The sequence below is a fragment of the Felis catus genome, chromosome F2, assembly GCF_018350175.1.
Source record: "Felis catus isolate Fca126 chromosome F2, F.catus_Fca126_mat1.0, whole genome shotgun sequence".
In the NCBI taxonomy this organism is placed as follows: domain Eukaryota; kingdom Metazoa; phylum Chordata; class Mammalia; order Carnivora; family Felidae; genus Felis; species Felis catus.
The window spans coordinates 18,985,474-19,005,900 of NC_058385.1; the positions used below are offsets into that span (position 1 = coordinate 18,985,474).

The window sequence follows — 20,427 nt, forward strand, 5'->3', positions numbered from 1 at the left end:
TATATATATACCACATTTTCTTTATCCATTCATCCATCGATGGACATTTGGGCTCTCTCCATATTTTGGCTATTGTTGATAGTGCTGCTATAAACATGGGGGTGCATGTGTCCCTTTGAAACAGCACACCTGTATCCCTTGGATAAGTGCCTGGTAGTGCAATTGCTGGGTCTTAGGGTAGTTCTTTTTTTAGTTTTTTGAGGAACCGCCATACTGTTTTCCAGAGTGGCTGCACCAGCTTGCATTGCCACCAACAGTGCAAAAGAGATCCTCTTTCTCCACATCCTCGCCAACATCTGTTGTTGCCTGAGTTGTTAATGTTAGCCATTCTGACAGGTGCAAAGTGGTATCTCATTGTGGTTTTGATTTGCATTTCCTGGATGATGAGTGATGTGGAGCATTTTTTTATGTGTCAGTTGGCCATCTGGATGTCTTCTTTGGAGAAGTGTCTATTCATATCTTTTTCCCATTTCTTCACTGGACTATTTGTTTTTTGGGTGTTGAGTTTGATAAGTTCTTTGTAGATTTTGGATACTAACCCTTTATCTGATATGTCATTTGCAAATATCTTCTCCCATTCTGTCGGTTGCCTTTTAGTTTTGCTAATTATTTCCTTTGCTGTGCAGAAACTTTTTATTTTGATGAGGTCCCAGTAGTTCATTTTTGCTTTTGTTTCCCTTGCCTCTGGAGACGTGTTGAGTAAGAAGTTGTTGCGGGCAAGATCAAAGAGGGTTTTGCCTGCTTTTTCCTTAGGGATTTTGATGGCTTCTTGTCTTACATTGAGGTCTTTCATCCATTTTGAGTTTATTTTTGTGTATGGTGTAAGAAAGTGGTCCAGGTTCATTCTTCTGCATGTTGCTGTCCAGTTTTCCCAGCACAAGTTGCTGATGAGACTGTCTTTATTCCATTGGATATTCTTTGCTGCTTTGTCAAAGATTAGTTGGCCATAGCTTTGTGGGTCCATTTCTCAGTTCTCTATTCTGTTCCATTGATCTGAGAGTCTGTTCTTGTGCCAGTACCATACTGTCTTGATATTACAACTTTGTAGTGTAGCTTGAAGTCTGGGATTGTGATGCCTCCTTCTTTGTTTTTTTTTCAAGATCGCTTTGGCTATTCAGGATCTTTTCTGGTTCCATACAAATTTTAGGATTATTTGTTCTAGCTCTGTGAAGAAGGCTGGTGTTATTTTGATAGGGATTGCATTGAATATGTCAATTGCTTTGGGTAGTGTCAACATATTAACAATATTTGTTCTTGCTATCCAGGAGCATGGAATCTTTTTCCATTTCTTTGTGTCTTCTTCAATTTCTTTCATAAGCTTTCTATAGTTTTCAATGTATAGATTTCTCATCTCTTTGGTTAGATTTATTCCTAGGTATTTTATCTTTTTTGTGCAACTGTAAATGGGATCGTTTCCTTGATTTCTCTTTCTGTCATTTCATTGTTGGTGTATAGGAATGCAACCGATTTCCGTGCACTGATTTTATATCCTGCAACTTTGCTGAATTCATGAATCAATTCTAGAAGTTTTTTGGTGGAATCTTTTGGGTTTTCCATATAAAGTGTCATGTCATCTGTGATGAGTAAAAGTTTGACCTCCTCCTGGCCAATTTGGATGCCTTTGATTTCTTTGTGTTGTCTGATTGCAGAGGCTAAGACTTCCAATACTGTGTTGAATAACAGTGGCAAGAGTGGACATCCCTGTCTTGTTCCTGACCTTAGGGGGAAAGCTCAGTTTTTCCCCATTGAGGATGATATTAGCATTGGGTTGTTCATATATGGCTTTTATGATCTCGAGGTATGCTCCTTCTGTCCCTCCTTTCTTGAGGGTTTTCATCAAGGAAGGATGCTGTATTTTGTCAAATGCTTTCTCTGCATCTGTTGAGAGGATCATATGGTTCTTGTCCTTTCTTTTATTGCTGTGATGAATCACGTTGTTTTGTGGATATTGAACCAGCCCTGTATCCCAGGTATAAATCCCACTTGGTCGTGGTGAACAATTTTTTTAAATGTATTGTTGGATCAGGTTGACTAATATCTTGTTGAGGATTTTTGCATCCGTGTTCATCAGGGAAATTGGTCTAGGTTCTCCTTTTTAGTGGGGTCTCTGTCTGGTTTTGGAATCAAGGTAATGCTGACTTCATAGAAAGAGTTTGGAAGTTTTCCTTCCATTTCTATTTTTTGGAACAGTTTCAAGAGAATAGGTGTATTAACTCTTCCTTAAATGTTTGGTAGAATTCCCCTGGAAAGCCATCTGGCCCTGGACTCTTGTTTTTTGGGAGAATTTTGATTACTAATTCGATTTCCTTACTGGTCATGGGTCTGTTCAAATTTTCTATTTCTTCCTGTTTCAGTTTTGGTAGTTAGTGTATATGTTTCTAGGAATTTGTCCATTTCTTCCAGATTGCCCATTTTATTGGCATTTAATTGCTCATAATATTCTCTTATTATTATTTTTATTTCTGCTGTGTTGGTTGTGATCTCTTCTTTCATCCTTGATTTTATTTATTTGTGTCATTTCCTTTTTCTTTTTGATCAAACTGGCTAGTGGTTTATCAATTTTGTTAATTCTTTCAGAGAACCAGCTTCTGGTTTCATTGATCTGTTCTGTTTTTTTTGTTTGTTTGTTTTGTTTTGTTTTGTTTTTTTTTGGTTTCGATAGCATTAATTTCTGCTGTAATCTTTATGATTTCCTGTCTTCTGCTGGTTTTGCATTTTATTTGCTGTTCTTTTTCCAGCTCTTTAAGGTGTAAGGTTAGGTTGTGTATCTGAGATCTTTCTTCCTTCTTTAGGAAGGCCTGGATTGCTATATACTTTCCTCTTAGGACCACCTTTGCTGCATCCCAGAGGTTTTGGGTTGTGGTATCATTTTCATTCACTTCTACATACTTTTTAATTTCCTCTTTAACTGCTTGGTTAGCCCATTCATTATTTAGTAGGATGTTCTTCAGTCTCTAAGTATTTGTTACCTTTCCAAATTTTTTCTTATGGTTGATTTCGAGTTTCATAGCGTTGTGGTCTGAAAATATGGATGGTATGATCTCAATCTTTTTGTACTTACTTCAGCCTGATTTGTGTCCCAGTATATGGTCTATTCTGGAGAACGTTCCATGTGCACTGGAGAAGAATATATATTCTGCTGCTTTAGGATGAAATGTTCTGAGTATATCTGTTAAGTCCATCTGGTCCAATGTGTCATTCAAAGCCATTGTTTCCTTGTTGATTTTTTGATTAGATGATCTGTCCATTGCTGTGAGTGGGGTGTTGAAGTCTCCTACTGTTATGGTATTAGTATCGATGAGTTTATGTTTGTGATTAATTGATTTATATATTTAGGTGTTCTCACATTTGGTGCATAAATGTTTATAATTGTTAGGTCTTCTTGGTGGATAGACCCTTTGATTATGATATAATGCCCTTCTGCATCTCTTGATACAGTCTTTATTTTAAAGCCTAGATTGTCTGATATAAGTATGGCTACTCTGGCTTTCTTTTGTTGACCATTAGCATGATAGATGGTTCTCCATCCCCTTATTTTCAATCTAAAGGTGTCTTTAGGTCTAAAGTGGGTCTCTTGTAAACAGAATATAGATGGATCTTGTTTTCTCATCCATTCTGTTACCCTATGTCTTTTGATTGGAGCATTGAGTCCATTGACGTTTAGAGTGAGTACTGAAAGATATGAATTTATTGCCATTATGATGCTTGTAGAATTGGAGTTTCTGGTGGCGTTCTCTGGTCCTTTCTAATCTTTTGTTGCATTTGGTATTTATATATATATATTTTTTTCATCTTTTCTCCCCTCAGAAAGTCCCCCTTAAAATTTCTTGCAGGGCTGGATTAGTGGTCACAAACTCCTTTAATTTTTGTTTGTTTGGGAAACTTTGTATGTCTCCTATTTTGAATGACAGCCTTGCTGGATAAAGAATTCTTGGTTGCATATTTTTCTGATTCAGCACACTGAATATATCCTGCCACTCCTTTCTGGCCTGCCAAGTTCTGTGGATAGGTCTTCCCTTGTAGGTTAGGGACTTTTTTTCCTTTGCTGCTTTCCTGATTCTCTCCTTGCCTATTTTGTGAATTTGACTATGATATGCTTTGTTGATGGTCTGGTTTTGTTGAATCTAATGGTGGTCCTCTGTGCTTTCTGGATTTTGATGTCAGTGTCTTTCCCCAGGTTAGGAAAGTTTTTTGCTATGATTTGCTCACATAACCCTTCTACCCCTATTTCTCTCTCTTCTTCTTCTGGGACCCCTGTGATTCTGATGCTGTTCCTTTTTAATGAGTCACTGATTTCTCTAATTCTTAAACTGTGCTCTTTTGCCTTAATCTCCTTCTTTTTTTCCACTTCATTATTCTCCATAAGTTTGTCCTCTATATCACTGATTCTCTGTTCTGCCTCATCCGTGCTTGCTGCCACTGCATCCATCCGTGATTGCAGCTCAGTTACAACATTTTTAATTTTATTCTGTCTATTTTTTACTTCTTTTATCTCTTAGAAAGGGATTCTAATCTATTTTCGACTCCAGCTAGTATTGTTATCGTGATTCTAAATTCTGGTTCAGACATTTTGCTTGTATCTGTGTTGGTTAAATCCCTGGCTGTCGTTTCTTCGTGCTCTTTCTTTTGGGGTGAATTCCTTTGTTTTGTCATTTTGAAGGGCGAAAAGGAATTAATGAGGTAGAAAAATTAAAATTACTAAAATAAAAATTAGAAAAATATGAAAATTAAAAAATTAAACACACACACATGCACACACACAAATCGAATAAATGATGCTAGATTCTAGGTGTGTTTTGATCTGGGTGTTGAAAGTGGTTTGACAGATTAGAGAAAAAATAAGGGAGGGGGAGAAAAAAAGGGAAATAGTTTGAGAATTTGAAAAAATGAAGACACTGAAGTAGACTAAAATGAGATGATGGGAGTAAAATAGAATTTGAGAAAATACACACAAAAGTAAAGAATGATGTAGAAAATAATTAAAGAAAATCAATGAAAATTAAATATAAATTTGAATCTTTTCTTTTTCTGTATTCAAGAAAAAGAAACGAAAAAGGAAAAAAGAAAAATCATTTGAGAATTTGAAAAAGTGAATACACCTTGGTAGACTAAAATAAAAGGATGGAAGTAAAATAGAATTTGAAAAAATTTACACAAAAGTAAAAAATATACTAATAAAAATTAAAGAAAAATATTTTTAATAAAAATTGAAAATAAAAATGAGTTTTTTCTTTTTCTGTATTCAAGAAAAAGAAAAGTGTAAAGAGAAAAAAAAAAAGAACATTGATTAGGTGGACCTGCTAACAGATTGAAGTAGGACTGAAATTACTTCATTTTCCCTAGAAGTCAGTCTACGTAGCGCTTGATATCCATAAACTAAGCTGGTGGTGAGACTTGTGTTCTTGAGGAGGGAAGTTGGCCCAGTTGGGTGGGGCTCAGTGTAATGGCTCCACTCTCCGATAGATGGCGCTGCTATCCTGCTGGGCTGGATTGTTGCGGCGCTGGTAGGTGCGTATGCGCATGTGCGGGAGCCGTCAAAATGGCACCAACCAGCTACCCTGTCCTCCTGGGTCAGCAATCGCGCACACGTCCTGTCTTCAGCTTTCGTCTACTCCCGCTTTTTCACCCTTTGTGACCAGGCCCCAGGCAGTACCTTTCTCCCGAGTTTTGTCTCCGATGCGGCTGTTTTCCCCGGCCCCTTACTTCTGAAGGACTGTGGCTTTGACCCCTTCTGCCCCTCTGCGGGAGGGTCTCACCGAGCACTGGCCAAATATCGGCTGCACCCAGGAACGCTTGCTAGACCCTGCTGCTGCCGGTGTCCTGAGACTACTGCCAGGTGCCAGCCCGCCCCAGGAAGAGTTCGCGAGTTACTGTAGCAGCAGCATTTCAGGGATAATGGAAAATCACAACACACATCTGGCACCAGGCTTCAGCCTTAAGGACCTTGTTCCAGCACCAGCGAATGTGGCTGTTTTCTGGGGTCTGCTGGGACCAGGTGGCTTCAACAGTCTCTACCAAATGTCCTTCCGCTTCTCCCCGTGTGTCCCGAGAACCTCCCGGACCCCACTCTGTTCCTGGGGATTCTCCCCTCCCACCAGAGCACCACCAGGTATCGAGCTGTGGAGTTGCAGCCTTTGCGCTCCCCTTGTTTACAGTCTTAATGGAATTTAAACCCTTTCCTTTCTCCTTTCTCCCTTTTTAGTTTGGTCCCTGAGGCTGTTTCCAATTTTCCACTTTCTCTCCAGCTGCTTTTTGGGGAGGGGTGCTTTTCCCGTATTCCGCCCCTCCCCCCGCCTGAACTGAGCTCTCTCAGCTCAAAAAAGCACCTCCCTTCCTGCACTTTCTCACTCTGCTACCCAAGTTCACTTCTCTGTGCTGCGTACCTGCTGAATTCTGTGGTTCAGGTCGTGAAGATTGTTGTGTTAATCCTCCAGTCAGTTTTCTAGGTGTGTAGGATAGTTTACTGTTGGTCTGGTGGTATTTCATGGACATGAGACACACAAAAAACTTCCATGCTATTCCAGCATCTTGGCTCCTCCCCCCAGGAATAATCCATTTTTCCACCAAACAGAGCAAGCACATGGGGTCAGATAAAACTAATACCAATCTGTGTCCAGAAACAAGCATATAAAATGCAATGCAGCGGGGTCAGGCACCCAGGGAAGGGTGGGGTCAGGAGGAAGAGAACAAATGGTAATTCAGAATACAGGCCATCGGGACGGGAAGGAAGGTTCCACCTGGAGAGAGAGGCTGAGGGAGGCAGGTGGCCACTTTAAGCCATCCTTTTCCCATTGATCTGGTTTAGAATTTATCTTTTTAAACCAAAGTAAAATGGAGTTTTGGAGTATATTAACACCTCATTGAAGTATCAACTGTTGTTCTTTTTCATAAAGCCTCTTTGTGGTTCCGTTTCCTTCTCTGTGGGATGATACTGCTGAAGGAAGCATACAGATATCCAGGATGCTGCCTGTTGTATTCTCTGAACACATAATGGTATTAATTACTATTTAGTGACTGCTCCAGGTGCTTTATATCTCTTAATTCATTCCGTCCTCATGAAAACATTATTATCTGTAATTTAGGAAGGAGGAAACTAAATCCCAGAGTAGTTACGTCACTGTCCCAAGATTGTACAACTATTAAGTAGCTGAGCCAGTCTGTCTTCCTCCAAATTCCATGCACTTCAGTGCTGTATGCAACCTCCCTTCAGGAAGGACTTCTAAGAATCCCCTTATCATTCAGGTTTAGGTTCGAAGTCCAGAGTAGAGGGGGCCCAGGACCCTACATGCTGTCAGAAGGACCCTAATCCCACCTTTCCCCATCTCAGTCACCACTTGTCTGCATTATGAGCCCTGCTTCCCAGTAGCAGGGTACTCTTTTCTCTCTAATGGTGCAGTTTTCACTTCTGTAGTCTATAGGTTATGGAGTTGGAAAAGAGGAAGGTGTCATCCTTGCTCCCCTTTCCTGCTTGCAGATCTTGCTGTCTCCTTTCCCCCTAAAACAGCCTCCAGTTCTGTATTTCTTGTTTCCAAACATGCTAATCTTATACCACCTCTCATAGCAATCATTTACCAAATCCCAGGTCATTCCTCTTTTCCTAAATAATGCATGCATCTGGCTCATTGTCACATTCCCCAGCCCCCTCCCTATCTTGGTGAAGTTAGTATCCACATTAGTGATTCTTTCCCAAACCTAGCCTCTCCTTCCTTAGTCTGCTCTTCACCACTGATCTTGAATTCCACCCTACTTTAGTCACTTATCTTCTCTGTCATATCTAAGCCTCATTATTATTAAGTGCTAACCCATAGTGTCAATTTCAGGTATTTCACTCTCTGACTATACCTCCTATCTTTCTAGTTTGTTCCCACTAGTACCCAACTTTAACTGGGACCTAGATATACTGGTTCCACTCAGTTTTTCTTGCCCCTCATCCACCTTGTTTTCCTCATTTTTCTCCTTATACAGCTTCTGGCTTGGACCCATTATTGTAATCTATTTTTTGGGTATAACCCTATTTCCCCTACCTCTCTTTTCCTTTGTTTTACTTACGTGGTAAAACTCTACCCTATTTAAATCTAACTCTGACTATTCCATGGCTGAACTGGCACAGGCTAGAGAAGAACACATGGCCACACCGGCTGGTATCACTATGAATCCATGACCACCAAACTCTAGGAGGTCACTGGTCCTGCCCACAGATACTCTGGGTTCATCCAGTCTGTTCACATGTCCACACTCCTCAATGACGATTGCATGCCTTGTCTTGTCTCCTCAAACCTCCATCCTTCCTCCCCAGTCCTTCTGTTCAACTGATGACACTTCCAGGTACGTAAAGGTTCTAGTCACTCTGGAAAACAGTTTGGGAGTTTTTTATATAAAACTAAACATGTAAATACCAAGCTTGTCTCAGGTAAATGAAAACTTATCTTCACACAAAAGCAAGTATATGAATGTTCATAGCCAAAAAACGTAACCCCTATGTCCTTCAATATGTGAATGGTTAGATAGATTGAAGTACGTGCATGCCGTAGCAAAGAAAGGGAACGGACTCTTGACACATGGAACAGCATGAATGAATCCTTAGGTAATTAGACTGCCTGAAAAAAATACTAAAAGGTTACATAGATACCCTTTGTATAATATTCTTGAAATGAGAAAATTGTAGGAATGGAGAACAGACTCGTAGTTGCCAGAGATTAGGGATGGGGGAAAAAGGGGTATGGAGTCTGGTGGGAGTGGCAGAAAAGGGTAGAATGAGGGCACCTTGTGGTGTTTGAAATGTTCTGTTTCTTGATTCTGGTGGTGGATACATGATACACAAATCTACACAAATACTAAAAATATCGGGAACTAAATACACACGCAGAGGCATACACACACAAATGAGTACAATTAAAATGGGAAATCTGAGTAAGATTAGAGAATTGTATCGTTGTCAGAAAACTATTGTACAGTAGTTTTAGAATATGATACTGTTGGAGGAAACTGTGGGAAGGGAGGGTGCACAGGATCTCAATGTATCATTTCTTAGAACTTCATGTAAATCTGTAATTATTACAAAGCAAAACAAATCAATTAAAAATGTTAGTAATCTGTTAAAAACACCTTGAGATTTTTGACAGTCCATCTCCCCCCAACTATCTTTCAGCAAAGGGCATTAGTATCCACCGATGGGCCTTGCCTGAACAGTTACTATGTTGGTGGTTGCGAAATGGTGATTTTCTGATTCTACCATTCCTTCTACATTTATTAACTAGCATTAACCAGGACAAACAAAATGTTTTTCTCTGCCCCTCTTTCCCCTGACCTTCTCTTTCATATCCACCCTAACTTTCAGGTGAACCAATGGGGTGGGACTGATTGATCTTTGCCCACTGATGACATACAAAGTCATTTTGCTGTTTCCATCCTCTTCTTAGACAATGTCGAACCTAGTACGGCTGTTAAGACAACTTGAAATGTTCTGATCTGTGCCATGAAATTTATCTGGTTGGTTCTTTATTTTTGTTTTTTTACCACACTCCTTCTACATTTTGGCCTGGTGGCAGTGGGGACCAGGCATGTAACCCACTTGCCTTATGGGCTGTCCTTCTGAATACCTTTAGAAAGGTTATGTTTTCATCTTGCCTGGGAGAGATTTCCTCTACATCATGGGTTTTTCTTTCATGAAGAGACATTTGCCATTTCCTTCCTTTGGGCAATAATATGAAAAAAAAAATTGGATTATAGAGAAAAGATGAACTTTGGAACAATTTTTTAACTATATGTGATTGTTGTTTGGACTTGTAAGTTGTCCAATCAGATACTGTCTTGAGAAGTTGGGGGAGAGGGAACCATGAAAGACAGAGAATTTACCCAAAGGAGCCTGGCTTTATGACAAAGAAACTCCTCCAAATTTACAAAGACTCTTCAAACTCAAAGAAACTGAGAAACATTTAATTGCCAGTTTTGGTTTCATCTTTTCTTCTACCTCATCCTAACCCCACATCTAGGCAGCCCGATAGGAATAGTGAGGAAAGTTATTTCAGTTATAGAAACTAGCGTTTTCATTTTAAAATAGTCTTGTGATAGTATAATAGTTACCCCATTACATGTGTTTTGCTTGACATGCATTTGTTTGTAGATCAGGGATTTTTACATAATAATCTGGACTTTCTGCCTCCTCTTTTTAAAAAAATCAGAAAAAAATGCATCAACAGTGGGCTTTAATAATGACATGGCTGATTAGCACCTCCTCCCTTAAATGGGGCAGGAGTTCCAGTTTGCCATGTTTCTCACCAATACCTACTTGGAAGATTGTTTATGAGGTACCAAAGGATGTCTAGGAAAGAAGATAGTCTATATTTCCCTCATCCTTGGGAAAAATTTTACTAATATGACTATAATTTTGCATAGCAAAAAATTGAATGAAAGTTTGGTTGCAGATTTTCTTTATTTACCACAGCTAATTGATAGTGTTGTCATCATTGAAAACTAACATTTAAATATTTCTTCAGCTTAAAGGTGGAGCCCAAGACTAAAGGATTAAAACAGCAGCAACAGCAACATAAGAAACTTCTGGCAGCAATGCTCTCTCAAGATTCTTTTGAGTCTCTCCATAGCCCTACCCCATCTGTAACAGAAGAAGATATTGATAATGAAGATGATGCAATGGAATTGCTGGGTAATTTTAAAAATTAATAATTTCTCTTTCTCTTCTTCTCTGGCATTGTAAAAATGTGTAGTGATTTAGAGATTTTAAAGTTTTTGAATAGTTTTGTCCTAGGGGAAAGATGCCATTTAACACATATTTTATTTACATTAGACTTTCATGAAGTTGCATGTAAGAATGAAGTTGAAATGACCTAAGCATGTGAAGTATTTATTAGACTGTATTTTGTCTTTGTATATGCAGCACTTTACCTTCTGACTCTTTAATCAAGCTTTATTCTGTGTGCAATTGTGATAAAAATTCAAGTCTGTCTGCTTTATTCTCTGATTATGATTGCCTTGATCACATCTTCTGTCTATAAAGTATATCCAAAATACATATTTCAGCCCTCATTCCAAAGTGTCCCCTATTGTTTCAAGGATGTTTTAGAAAAATAGAGTAAAATTTAAAAGGACAGATAGTAAATTAGTGTTTTGTGTCTTCCATAAATGACAGGAAAGTTTGCAAGATTTCAGTGTTTTTATAGGCTTGTTACTTTCATGAAAACCTTATTAGTGTTGTATATGTAGGGAACCCTTTATATCTTAAATGAAGTAAATGTATGTTTTTATGTCACCATAAATCTCTAGATAGTAGTTTTTTTAACTGAACTTTCCTTTTATCCTAAATAATTAGAATCATTTTTGAATACTTTGTAACCTTATACTAAAGTGAATAAATAATGTAATCATTCAAAAATTGCAAATAAATTTAACATAGAATAAGGAGTGTCAGAAACATACAGACATTTAAATTTTTTTTTCTAAATGAGCTTCCTGGGCTTTAAGTGTTCATGGCAGCAAAATACTATGATTTAAAAAAAAGATATGTCTCCTTGCATATACCTACAGAGGTGTTACTTACTCAATGATGGCAGGTTCATCACTGTTTTCTGATAATACTGAATTCATTCCAGCATTGAGGAGACTGTCATGGCATTTTCACTTTATGCTGTTCATCTTTTTTTTTAAGAACAATTAAGTCTGAGTATTTTTTTTCAAGGAATCTCATCTCCCCACCTCCAAATCATTGATGTGGCAGATATGCCAGATGTTGTGGTACCTTCCCCAACTTCAATTCAGGAAATGTTTTTCTAAGCACTTGACCTCATGCTAGGCACTGAGCTCTGTCCTAGGATCATAATAAAACAGTCATGGATTCTGTTTGCAGGAACTTCGCATTTCTTAGTGTTTGAGATAAAAAATGTAACTACATTCATGTAGTTCTTGCTACAGGTGCTAATGTGATTAAGCACACAGTTTAAATAGGGATAACACTTAATGCAGAGGTAGAGGATGATAATCAGGGAATGTTTCATAGAGAAGCTGATTCTAGTGGGGAGTTGAGTCCTAGAGGACAAGTGGATGGAAGTTCAGCAGGCAGAGTGTAGTCATTAGCCTTGTAGGTTTGCTCTTGTACGAATGGACTCTTTTGCAGTTGTGCTCCATGACTGAGCTTGTAAATTGTTCCTTTGCTTTGGTCGTTAACAGTGAAGGGGGCAGGGTCTGAACAGTGACTGTCACTGGCAGGGCCAGGACGTTGTTCATATAACATCAACGTTGGCTTTTTGGTACATTGACGTTGAATTGTACAGGTATTGTTCTCTCTCTCTCCCATCCATTGTGTGACTGACGGCTCTTGATCAGTTGATATCCACAGGAAGGAAATTATACTTACCTTGCAAAGATAATCTTTTGAAGAAATCTAGGCATGCTCAGAATCACTTTGGATTTCCTGATAGCATCGGGAGTATCATGTTAGAGTGGAGGAAATCATAAACTTCAATGACGATTGAGGAGTTCTTTAAGGAAACTCAGGTGTCAGTGCTGGTACATCCTAGATCTCAGCTCCTTAAAGTTTCTAGTCTCCCAAGCTGAAGACCAGAGGGTTGGGTTTTTGAGACTATCTAATGTGAGCCATTAATAGCTGGTCCTCATGGTTTTTTTTCATTTAGACGTTGTAGCCTGTGGTCTGAGCGAAGTGAAGAATGAAAACTAGTTGACAGTTTGGGCTTTCTCCATGGAACTCCATATATCTTAGCATAGGCAACTGGTAGTGTACTAATGCTGGTCTCCAGATTATGAGATTTGTCTGCAATAACATGGAATGTTGCAAGTGTGCCAGGCTGTCCTCCAAAATAATGCCATATGCAATCCTGTTGCCCCGTTGTCTCAGTGAACAAAGGTCATGTAGCAGAAAATTGTACCTGAACGATTGTTGTACCCAGAAGTTCATTAATTACGTAAAATGTTATTTAGATATGAAATATTTGTCTTTAAGACGCAAATACACTTATCCATTCAGTCATTTAGAAAATATATGTTTAAAATAGAGACTCAGTTTTCTTCAAAAGTAGTGTGCATAAATTCATGAGTTACAATGTTACATGTGCCTGTATCTAAGATGATGGTTCATCTCTTATATGAAATCAAACCAGGTGTACATGAAAAATTTCAGTTGATGTAAGTTACAAATTTTTTGCAGTCATGATGTAGTAATGGATGAACTATTAATATGGATGAATATGGGTATAAAATAAATTGATAATTTAGTTATTCAGTTTTAAGACTTGACGTCTTCAATAGCCATGTATGTGTCTCTTAATATTCTGTTAGATTTCAAGTCCCACACTAATCAATTGATGTGATACTGATAAATGAATTTAGAAACTATAATACTTACTTTTCCAGTCCTTTTAATATTAGATTTTCATAATTTTGTTTATTATTGAAGAATTTTAAGACAATATTTTTTGAAACCCTGATCCTAGAAAAGCATATTATATGTATATATTTGAGGAAAATACAAATGCTGAGTTCCTGAAAATTTATTTGAAATCAAATTTTAGTACATAGAGTCATTGTAAAAGGCAAGAGACTATTTACAATATCTTTTGCACATCTGCAACATTGTATAGAATGAGTTTGCTATAGCTTATGTGGTTTCATTTGTCTTAACTTGTTATCTATATCAGGGATTAACTGGCTGAAAAATCTATATGCATGAAAAGTAGTATGTATTCTTTTTTTTTTTCAACGTTTATTTATTTTTGGGACAGAGAGAGACAAAGCATGAACGGGGGAGGGGCAGAGAGAGGGAGACACAGAATCAGAAACAGGCTCCAGGCTCCGAGCCATCAGCCCAGAGCCTGACGCGGGGCTCGAACTCACGGACCGCGAGATCGTGACCTGGCTGAAGTCGGACGCTTAACCGACTGCGCCACCCAGGCGCCCAAGTAGTATGTATTCTTTGTGAAGTGATAATTAAATGAGAAGTATAATTATTAGTTAATGTTAATGGAACAAAGGATTGTTGTTAAGTAAAATTGGTTGAAGGGGAAGGGGGAAAAGAGCCTTTTAGTTGAAGAAGTAGAGGTCAGTAAAACTTCTTACCGTAATTCATTTGTAAAGGAATCTAGCATTATTAATACATACTGATTAATATTTAACTCTCCACAGTTGTTTAATTGTATGTTGTTAGATTTCTACTCCCAGTATATTGACATGTGAAATATAGTACATACGGCATCTATAATTTTAAGTAGATTAAATATTTACTGTAAGATTACTTTAAATCCTATTTGTAAATTCATAGCACAAAAGTAGCTTAATATGGAATTAATATATGCCGGAGAACAAAATATCCAAATTTCTGGAATTTTAAGAACTAACAAATTTAAGCACCAGTGAAATTGGTGCTCTCATTGCAGAAGACATAGAATAAAATATCTGCCAACTCACCTCAAATATGTAGTTCTCATCCTCAAATATAAGATATTCTGAAATATTTTAGTAACTGCTGGAAATTAATGATCACGATTATTAAATTTGCATATTTTTGAAAGTTCTTAAAATTAATTATTTTTCAAAAATGGAGAGACAATTTACAATGGTACAGCAAGAGATTTATAAAAAATGCATATATTACCTTTTACTCCACTAACTTTCACAGAAAATTTGAGGAACTTCACTAATTTCAAAGATATTTCAACTTGTAAATGTAAGTTCATTTTCACTATATGCATTTTTCATTTTATTTCTGATGAAAAGCTAATCGCAGTTCTGTGCTTGATTACCATGAATATAATTTATACTTATTTGAAAATATCAGAATTATTTGAAAGGCACAAGTGTTATTCTTACATATTTTGGTATAGGATATTACAGAAAAAAAATTTTTTTTGGCTTTCTCAGAATTGATGATGAGGCAAATATATAAAAATCAAATTTCAGAGATGCTACAAAAGGAAAACAGCATTAGTCATGATTTATACTTTCTGATCTTAGCTCATATCATATAAAAATTAAAACTAACATTGTATTACCAAAAATAAGCAAGGTGATTGTAAGTATATTTTATTTGCTTTAAACTTAGTAATTAAGAACAAGTAAAATTGTACTGGTATTATCTGCAGAATACAGTAAATTATGAATTTCTAAAACCCCAATATCTTATCAAACTATGTAACATATAAACTTAATTTTCAAGAGGGACTCATTGCATTAAGGCAATCTTTTGACAAATTCTTTTGCATGTGACCAATATTTATAAAGTAAACATTCATATACTGTTCTGTTTTTTTTTTTTTTCCAGTTGGAGTCTTCTTAGCAGAAAGCATCCATTTCACTTAATTAATAGAAACAGGCATTTCACTTAATGAAAAATGGATGCTGTCATTCAATGATGTTGGATAAAAAAAGGGGAGAGGGCCTTAAATGTTAAAAAAAAATCTGTCTACCTACCTATCTATATACCTATATTTTAATGTTATTAAGTATGTGAAATAGTCTAAAGCATACACCATAAACTTTGTTTCCTTTGGATATTGGTATTTGGGAATACCAGGACAACGGAAGAGTTGTCACTTTAAAATGAAGATTCTTTTTTTAAAAAGTCAAAGACTTTCCAAAACTTATATTATATATAAGGTTGCTTTAAATGCTGCATAGAAATTCATTCAGCATAGTACTAAAATAACTTAATATGGCATTAGTACATATTAGAGATTAAAATATTCCAAATTTGTGGGGTGTTAGGGTATAGCGATTTTGAGCACCAGTGAAGTCAGTGCCCTAAACCTAGAACATACTGAATAAAATAACACCCACATCACCTCAATCTCAGTAGCTCTCATTTTTAAATACAGAATATTCTCAGAAATTCCAGTAATTATACTGCAATTGATGACCACAATTACCTAAACATTATAGAAAATCTACACATATATTCATTCTTAAATGTTCACTAAATGAATTAATATAATTGAAAAACTAGAACTTCACACAGATGTATGAAAATATCTTTCACATGCCAAATAATACGTATTAACTCCTGTTGAACCATTTGATGTATTGTAACAGAGATTCTATGAAATGTCTCTGCTATAGAGTTTTGTCCTATATTCCTGAATTCTAACGTCACCTTGCTTTAGAGCCATCATTGTTTGCACAAATGCCAAGTGGGATCAGGTTGAAGTGTTGTCTAAGTGGAGTTGAATAGCACTGTTTGTCTCTCTGGATTACAGTGACAACATTTGAGAAAATCCACTCAGACACATTTTTTTCATTCAGCAAATATCATGTACCTGCTATGTGAACAGTGCTAGTTTGTATTAATGTACAGCTCTAGGATTATTGTGTCTTATATTTTTCTAATTACTTGACCTCTTTGGACTTTGAGAGAATGGTGAATCTAGTGCACATTGGCATCTACATAGAACCAAACAATTTGTAGGTTTTTCCTTCAGCTCTCAGTTAGTCTATTGATTAATTCATTCATAGGTTTATGAATTTCTCCACTTATTACATGACTCTGCACATCCCTGGGAGTTAAAGTTTGCATAAATCTGGGCATGTTTCATGAAGTATTAACTATTCAGGGATGATTCTCAAGATTTGGTTTGCTTAAGAATCATCTGAGTAGCTTATTTTAAGTACAATCTCCAGTTCCCTCTTTCCTCAATTTTTGGTTTGTTAGATTTGAATACAGCCCATGAATCACCATTTTCCAACAGGAATGCTCTTCCTTCAGTCTTTCAACAAATTCTGTTGCAGGTGATCTGTACAACATACAATGAGAAACTCTAATCTGGAAGGTATGGTCAATGAACTTTTTTGTCGTTTGATCTAAGATATCCTGAAGCAAGAGAAATAAAATTGCAGAAAGTATGATTTTTATAATAAAAATAACATGGAATAGAGGCTTCTGAGTTAATCTAGCTCTTTTGAAATGTCTCTTGAAAATAAGGAAAAGTCTTGCTAAGAAGCTTTGGTTACTGTAGTTTGTATGACTAATATCATGACCTGATATCATATTTTTTAGGAGCACTTGAAAAGTGAACTGCTAGAGTAGAAAAATTACGTGTTATGAAATGATTCTAGCATAGTCCTGAGGACATGGCTTTGTTGAGATTCTACTTTATCATATTATTCTATTAAACTTTTATTTAGGATTCTTACTTTGCTTTTGTTAGATGTGATTTATAGCCCCCTTCACTGTCTTCTACAAGTACTCGTTTCATGCTTGGAATTACATTTGTGATTCATTTTCTTTATTCTTCATTTGTGTTAATTTCCAACAACATACTGAAATATTTACAAATGATAGCCAGTGTTTACATGTAGAGGTTGCCTTTTAAATAAATATAAGCTTGTGTGCCACCAAAAACATACATCATCCTACATGATTTATGGCATTTAATAAGAAATGTTATTTTTTCTTAAAAAAAATTTCCTGTGGTAAAAGTAGATCAACATAGCAGAATAAAGTCAATAGTTTGAAAATAAAATCTAAACCCACAAGTAAATTATTGACAGTTGTCCTTCATCTCAGTGGTATAACTGTGTGAAAATTCCTTTATTTGAGAGATAGCTGTTTTCAGTATACTTGTAGGTAAGTTGTTTCATACATATTTCTCACTTTGAAATAAGTTACAAGTTCTTTGACATATAACAGTAATATAAGTTAATGTGCTTTTTCATATTTAGGCCATAGCTTTTCACTGAGTATCTTACAAAGGTGTGAGCCACATTTATGATGTGATTATGTGGTCTCTGGCCAAGGCACTGAGCTAAAAAACTCTAAGACCAGCTCCAGCCCTCATGTTGCATGTTGCCTTTTGTCACCTGAGCTACCAGTACTTAATTATAAACTCTGGTAACAATATCAGCCTTCCTATTACATGGGGATGTTGTAGGAAAAAAATGGGATATTCTCTGAAAATGCTTTTATTTTTATTTGTCGTGCCTAACAGCAGGAATATTTGAGAGAGGACACTAGAATTTATAGATGAAACTTTCCTTCCAAATAAATTTAAATCCTCCAACCCCACATACATTTTGTCTAGTTATAAGCACAGAAAAAAAACCTAGCTTTCTTTAGCTTTGGAAATACCTACTAGAGTAAATATTGACGTTTCCCACAAGATAATACAATCAAAGACTTGAAGAGGAAGGAAGTAAAGTTACAGGGTATTTGCAAGCCAATACAAAGCATTATATTTTTATTTTTAACATGGATATTTAAGCAAGGGCAGACATCGATATGATTTGGTTAAGAATATAGAACAAATTACTCCACTGTCTTTTCTTCCATATAAATATATAACTTCTAGGATGAAAAGAAAAATATTTTGTGCATACACATGAATGTTCACTAGCAAAAGCTGAGCTGAGAGCAGGAATAGGAGGGAAAATCAAAAATGAGATATATAAGAACTATAAATTTGTATTGTATGTTTACATGCGTCTGTGTAAATAAAACCTTAAAACTGTTGAAAAATTTATAGGCTTTAAAAACTCTTCAACTATATTGATAACTATGAAAATATTGAAACAGCACAATTTTGATGGTTTTACATTACGTCATTGTATAAACAAATCACAACCAAGTTGAAAATCAGTATTAATTATTATTAGGGTTTTATTGTTTTTGAAATAAACTTTCCTCTTTCAAATACTTAATAAAATGGTGGTGTTATATACTTCAGGATGATTTGTTTAGCTGCGGTAATGATTTTCATATAATTTGACTGAATTTGAATTAATTTTGTACTCTTTGTAAGAGCCATTTGAAAGTGGTACAAAGTCAATATTCTATTGTATTTTTTTTGTGGTTGAAAATATGCAACAGAATGTTATTAACTCAGCAGTTATTTACATTTTAACATCAAAACCAAAAGACATTAAAGAGGTATTAAAACTGTTCTTCTGAATTGTTTAAAACTTCTTGTGAAACTCACAGTAATCTGTTTAGATTTCTATATGTTACAATATCATTGACATCTTATTTAACCATCTTAAATAGAAAGCTAAAATTGTTGAAGTTGAATACTGAATACACGGTAATAATAGTGATCACACTTGTCAATTAGTTTCAATATCAGAAAACAATAATTTTGCAAAGTAAAGCTTCATTCAACATTTTTTAAGGTTTTTTAGAAATACATTTTTCAAAATCTGAAATGTTTAAACTGGTTCTATATATATGAATTTCTTTTAGAATGAAAATATTATGATTTTCTTTTTTTGATAGTCACGTTTTATAATTTCAGAAAATATTCTTAACAATAATGAAAAAAATATTTTTTAAATTGCTCTAATGCTCTTACACATGCACTAAAGAACACAATAAGAAAAAAATATGACAGTGTTTTAAAGGTGGTAAATTAAATTAAGAGATTTTATTTTACTTTTTAACATTTTGGTTTATTTCTGCAACAGATGATTCAATGACTGAAATTAATATGGAATGAATTTACTTATATGAGACTATAAACATAAAATTCCATGTAAATTTTTAATTTCTTTAAAATTAACTTTTTAAGGAATTGTCAGAAGGGTGTTTTTAGGCCAGCTGTTTTTCATGTTTTAAATGCTGTCATATTTATTTTTTTAATTACCTACATTTGTTTGGATATAGTCTACTTCAGGAATTTAATGTAGAGTATTATATATATGGTAAAACAAAATTTAAATTAATCTAATGAAATTAATTGTATGGAAGAGAGTATATATAATATTAGAAATAAAAACAGCATACATGAGCTTTCTATTCAGGTAATCCTAGATGCAAGTTTCACCATTGCCTCTTACTAATTCTATGATTTGAGAAAATAACTTGTTACTTTCTAATGTTGGACCCACCATCAGAAAAATGGGAATTTGGCAACACTTACAGGGTTTTGTGAAGATTAGGTAAAGAGTTTGGTGAAGATTAGGTAAAATAACCCCTGTGAAGTGCTCAGTGTATCTCATAAAGGATTAGAGATAGAAAAAGGATTTGTTAATATAATTCATACCACTTTTATACCAATTCCCTTTTTGTCTCCATCTAGCCCATGAGATTTAGTACATGTGAAAAAGAAAGTAAGATCGTGGGAATTTGGCCTTGGGGGTTTAAAGTGTTTAGTGTTTTGTCATAAATGTCTCATCTAGGTATGTTCTACATACATGGAAATTATTTCAAAAAATACTTTCCACTTGATATTTAAGTCCTACTTCTAATTTTTTCCCTTTCCTTTAAAAAACACAAACAGGGGACACCTGGGTGGCTCAGTTGGTTGAGCATCTGACTTCAGCTCTGGTCATGATCTCACAGTTCATGAGTTTGAGCCCCATGTCAGGCTCTTCTGAGAGCTCAGAGCCTGGAGCCTGCTTCAGATTCTGTGTCTCCCTCTCTCTCTGCCCCTCCCCTGCTTGTGCTCTCTCTCTCTCTCTCTCTCATAAATAAACATTAAA

The 20,427-nt window shown here is 35.8% G+C and overlaps 1 protein-coding gene across 1 annotated transcript in view; it reads left to right on the plus strand.

The window, feature by feature from the left end:
* The window catches only part of CF2H8orf34 (chromosome F2 C8orf34 homolog), a 405,526-nt gene that overhangs the window by 151,780 nt on the left and 233,319 nt on the right, over positions 1-20,427 (plus strand). Inside the window, 1 exon segment of the mRNA XM_019822764.3 lies at positions 10,497-10,663. Within this exon segment, the coding sequence (XP_019678323.2) occupies positions 10,497-10,663 (167 nt within the window).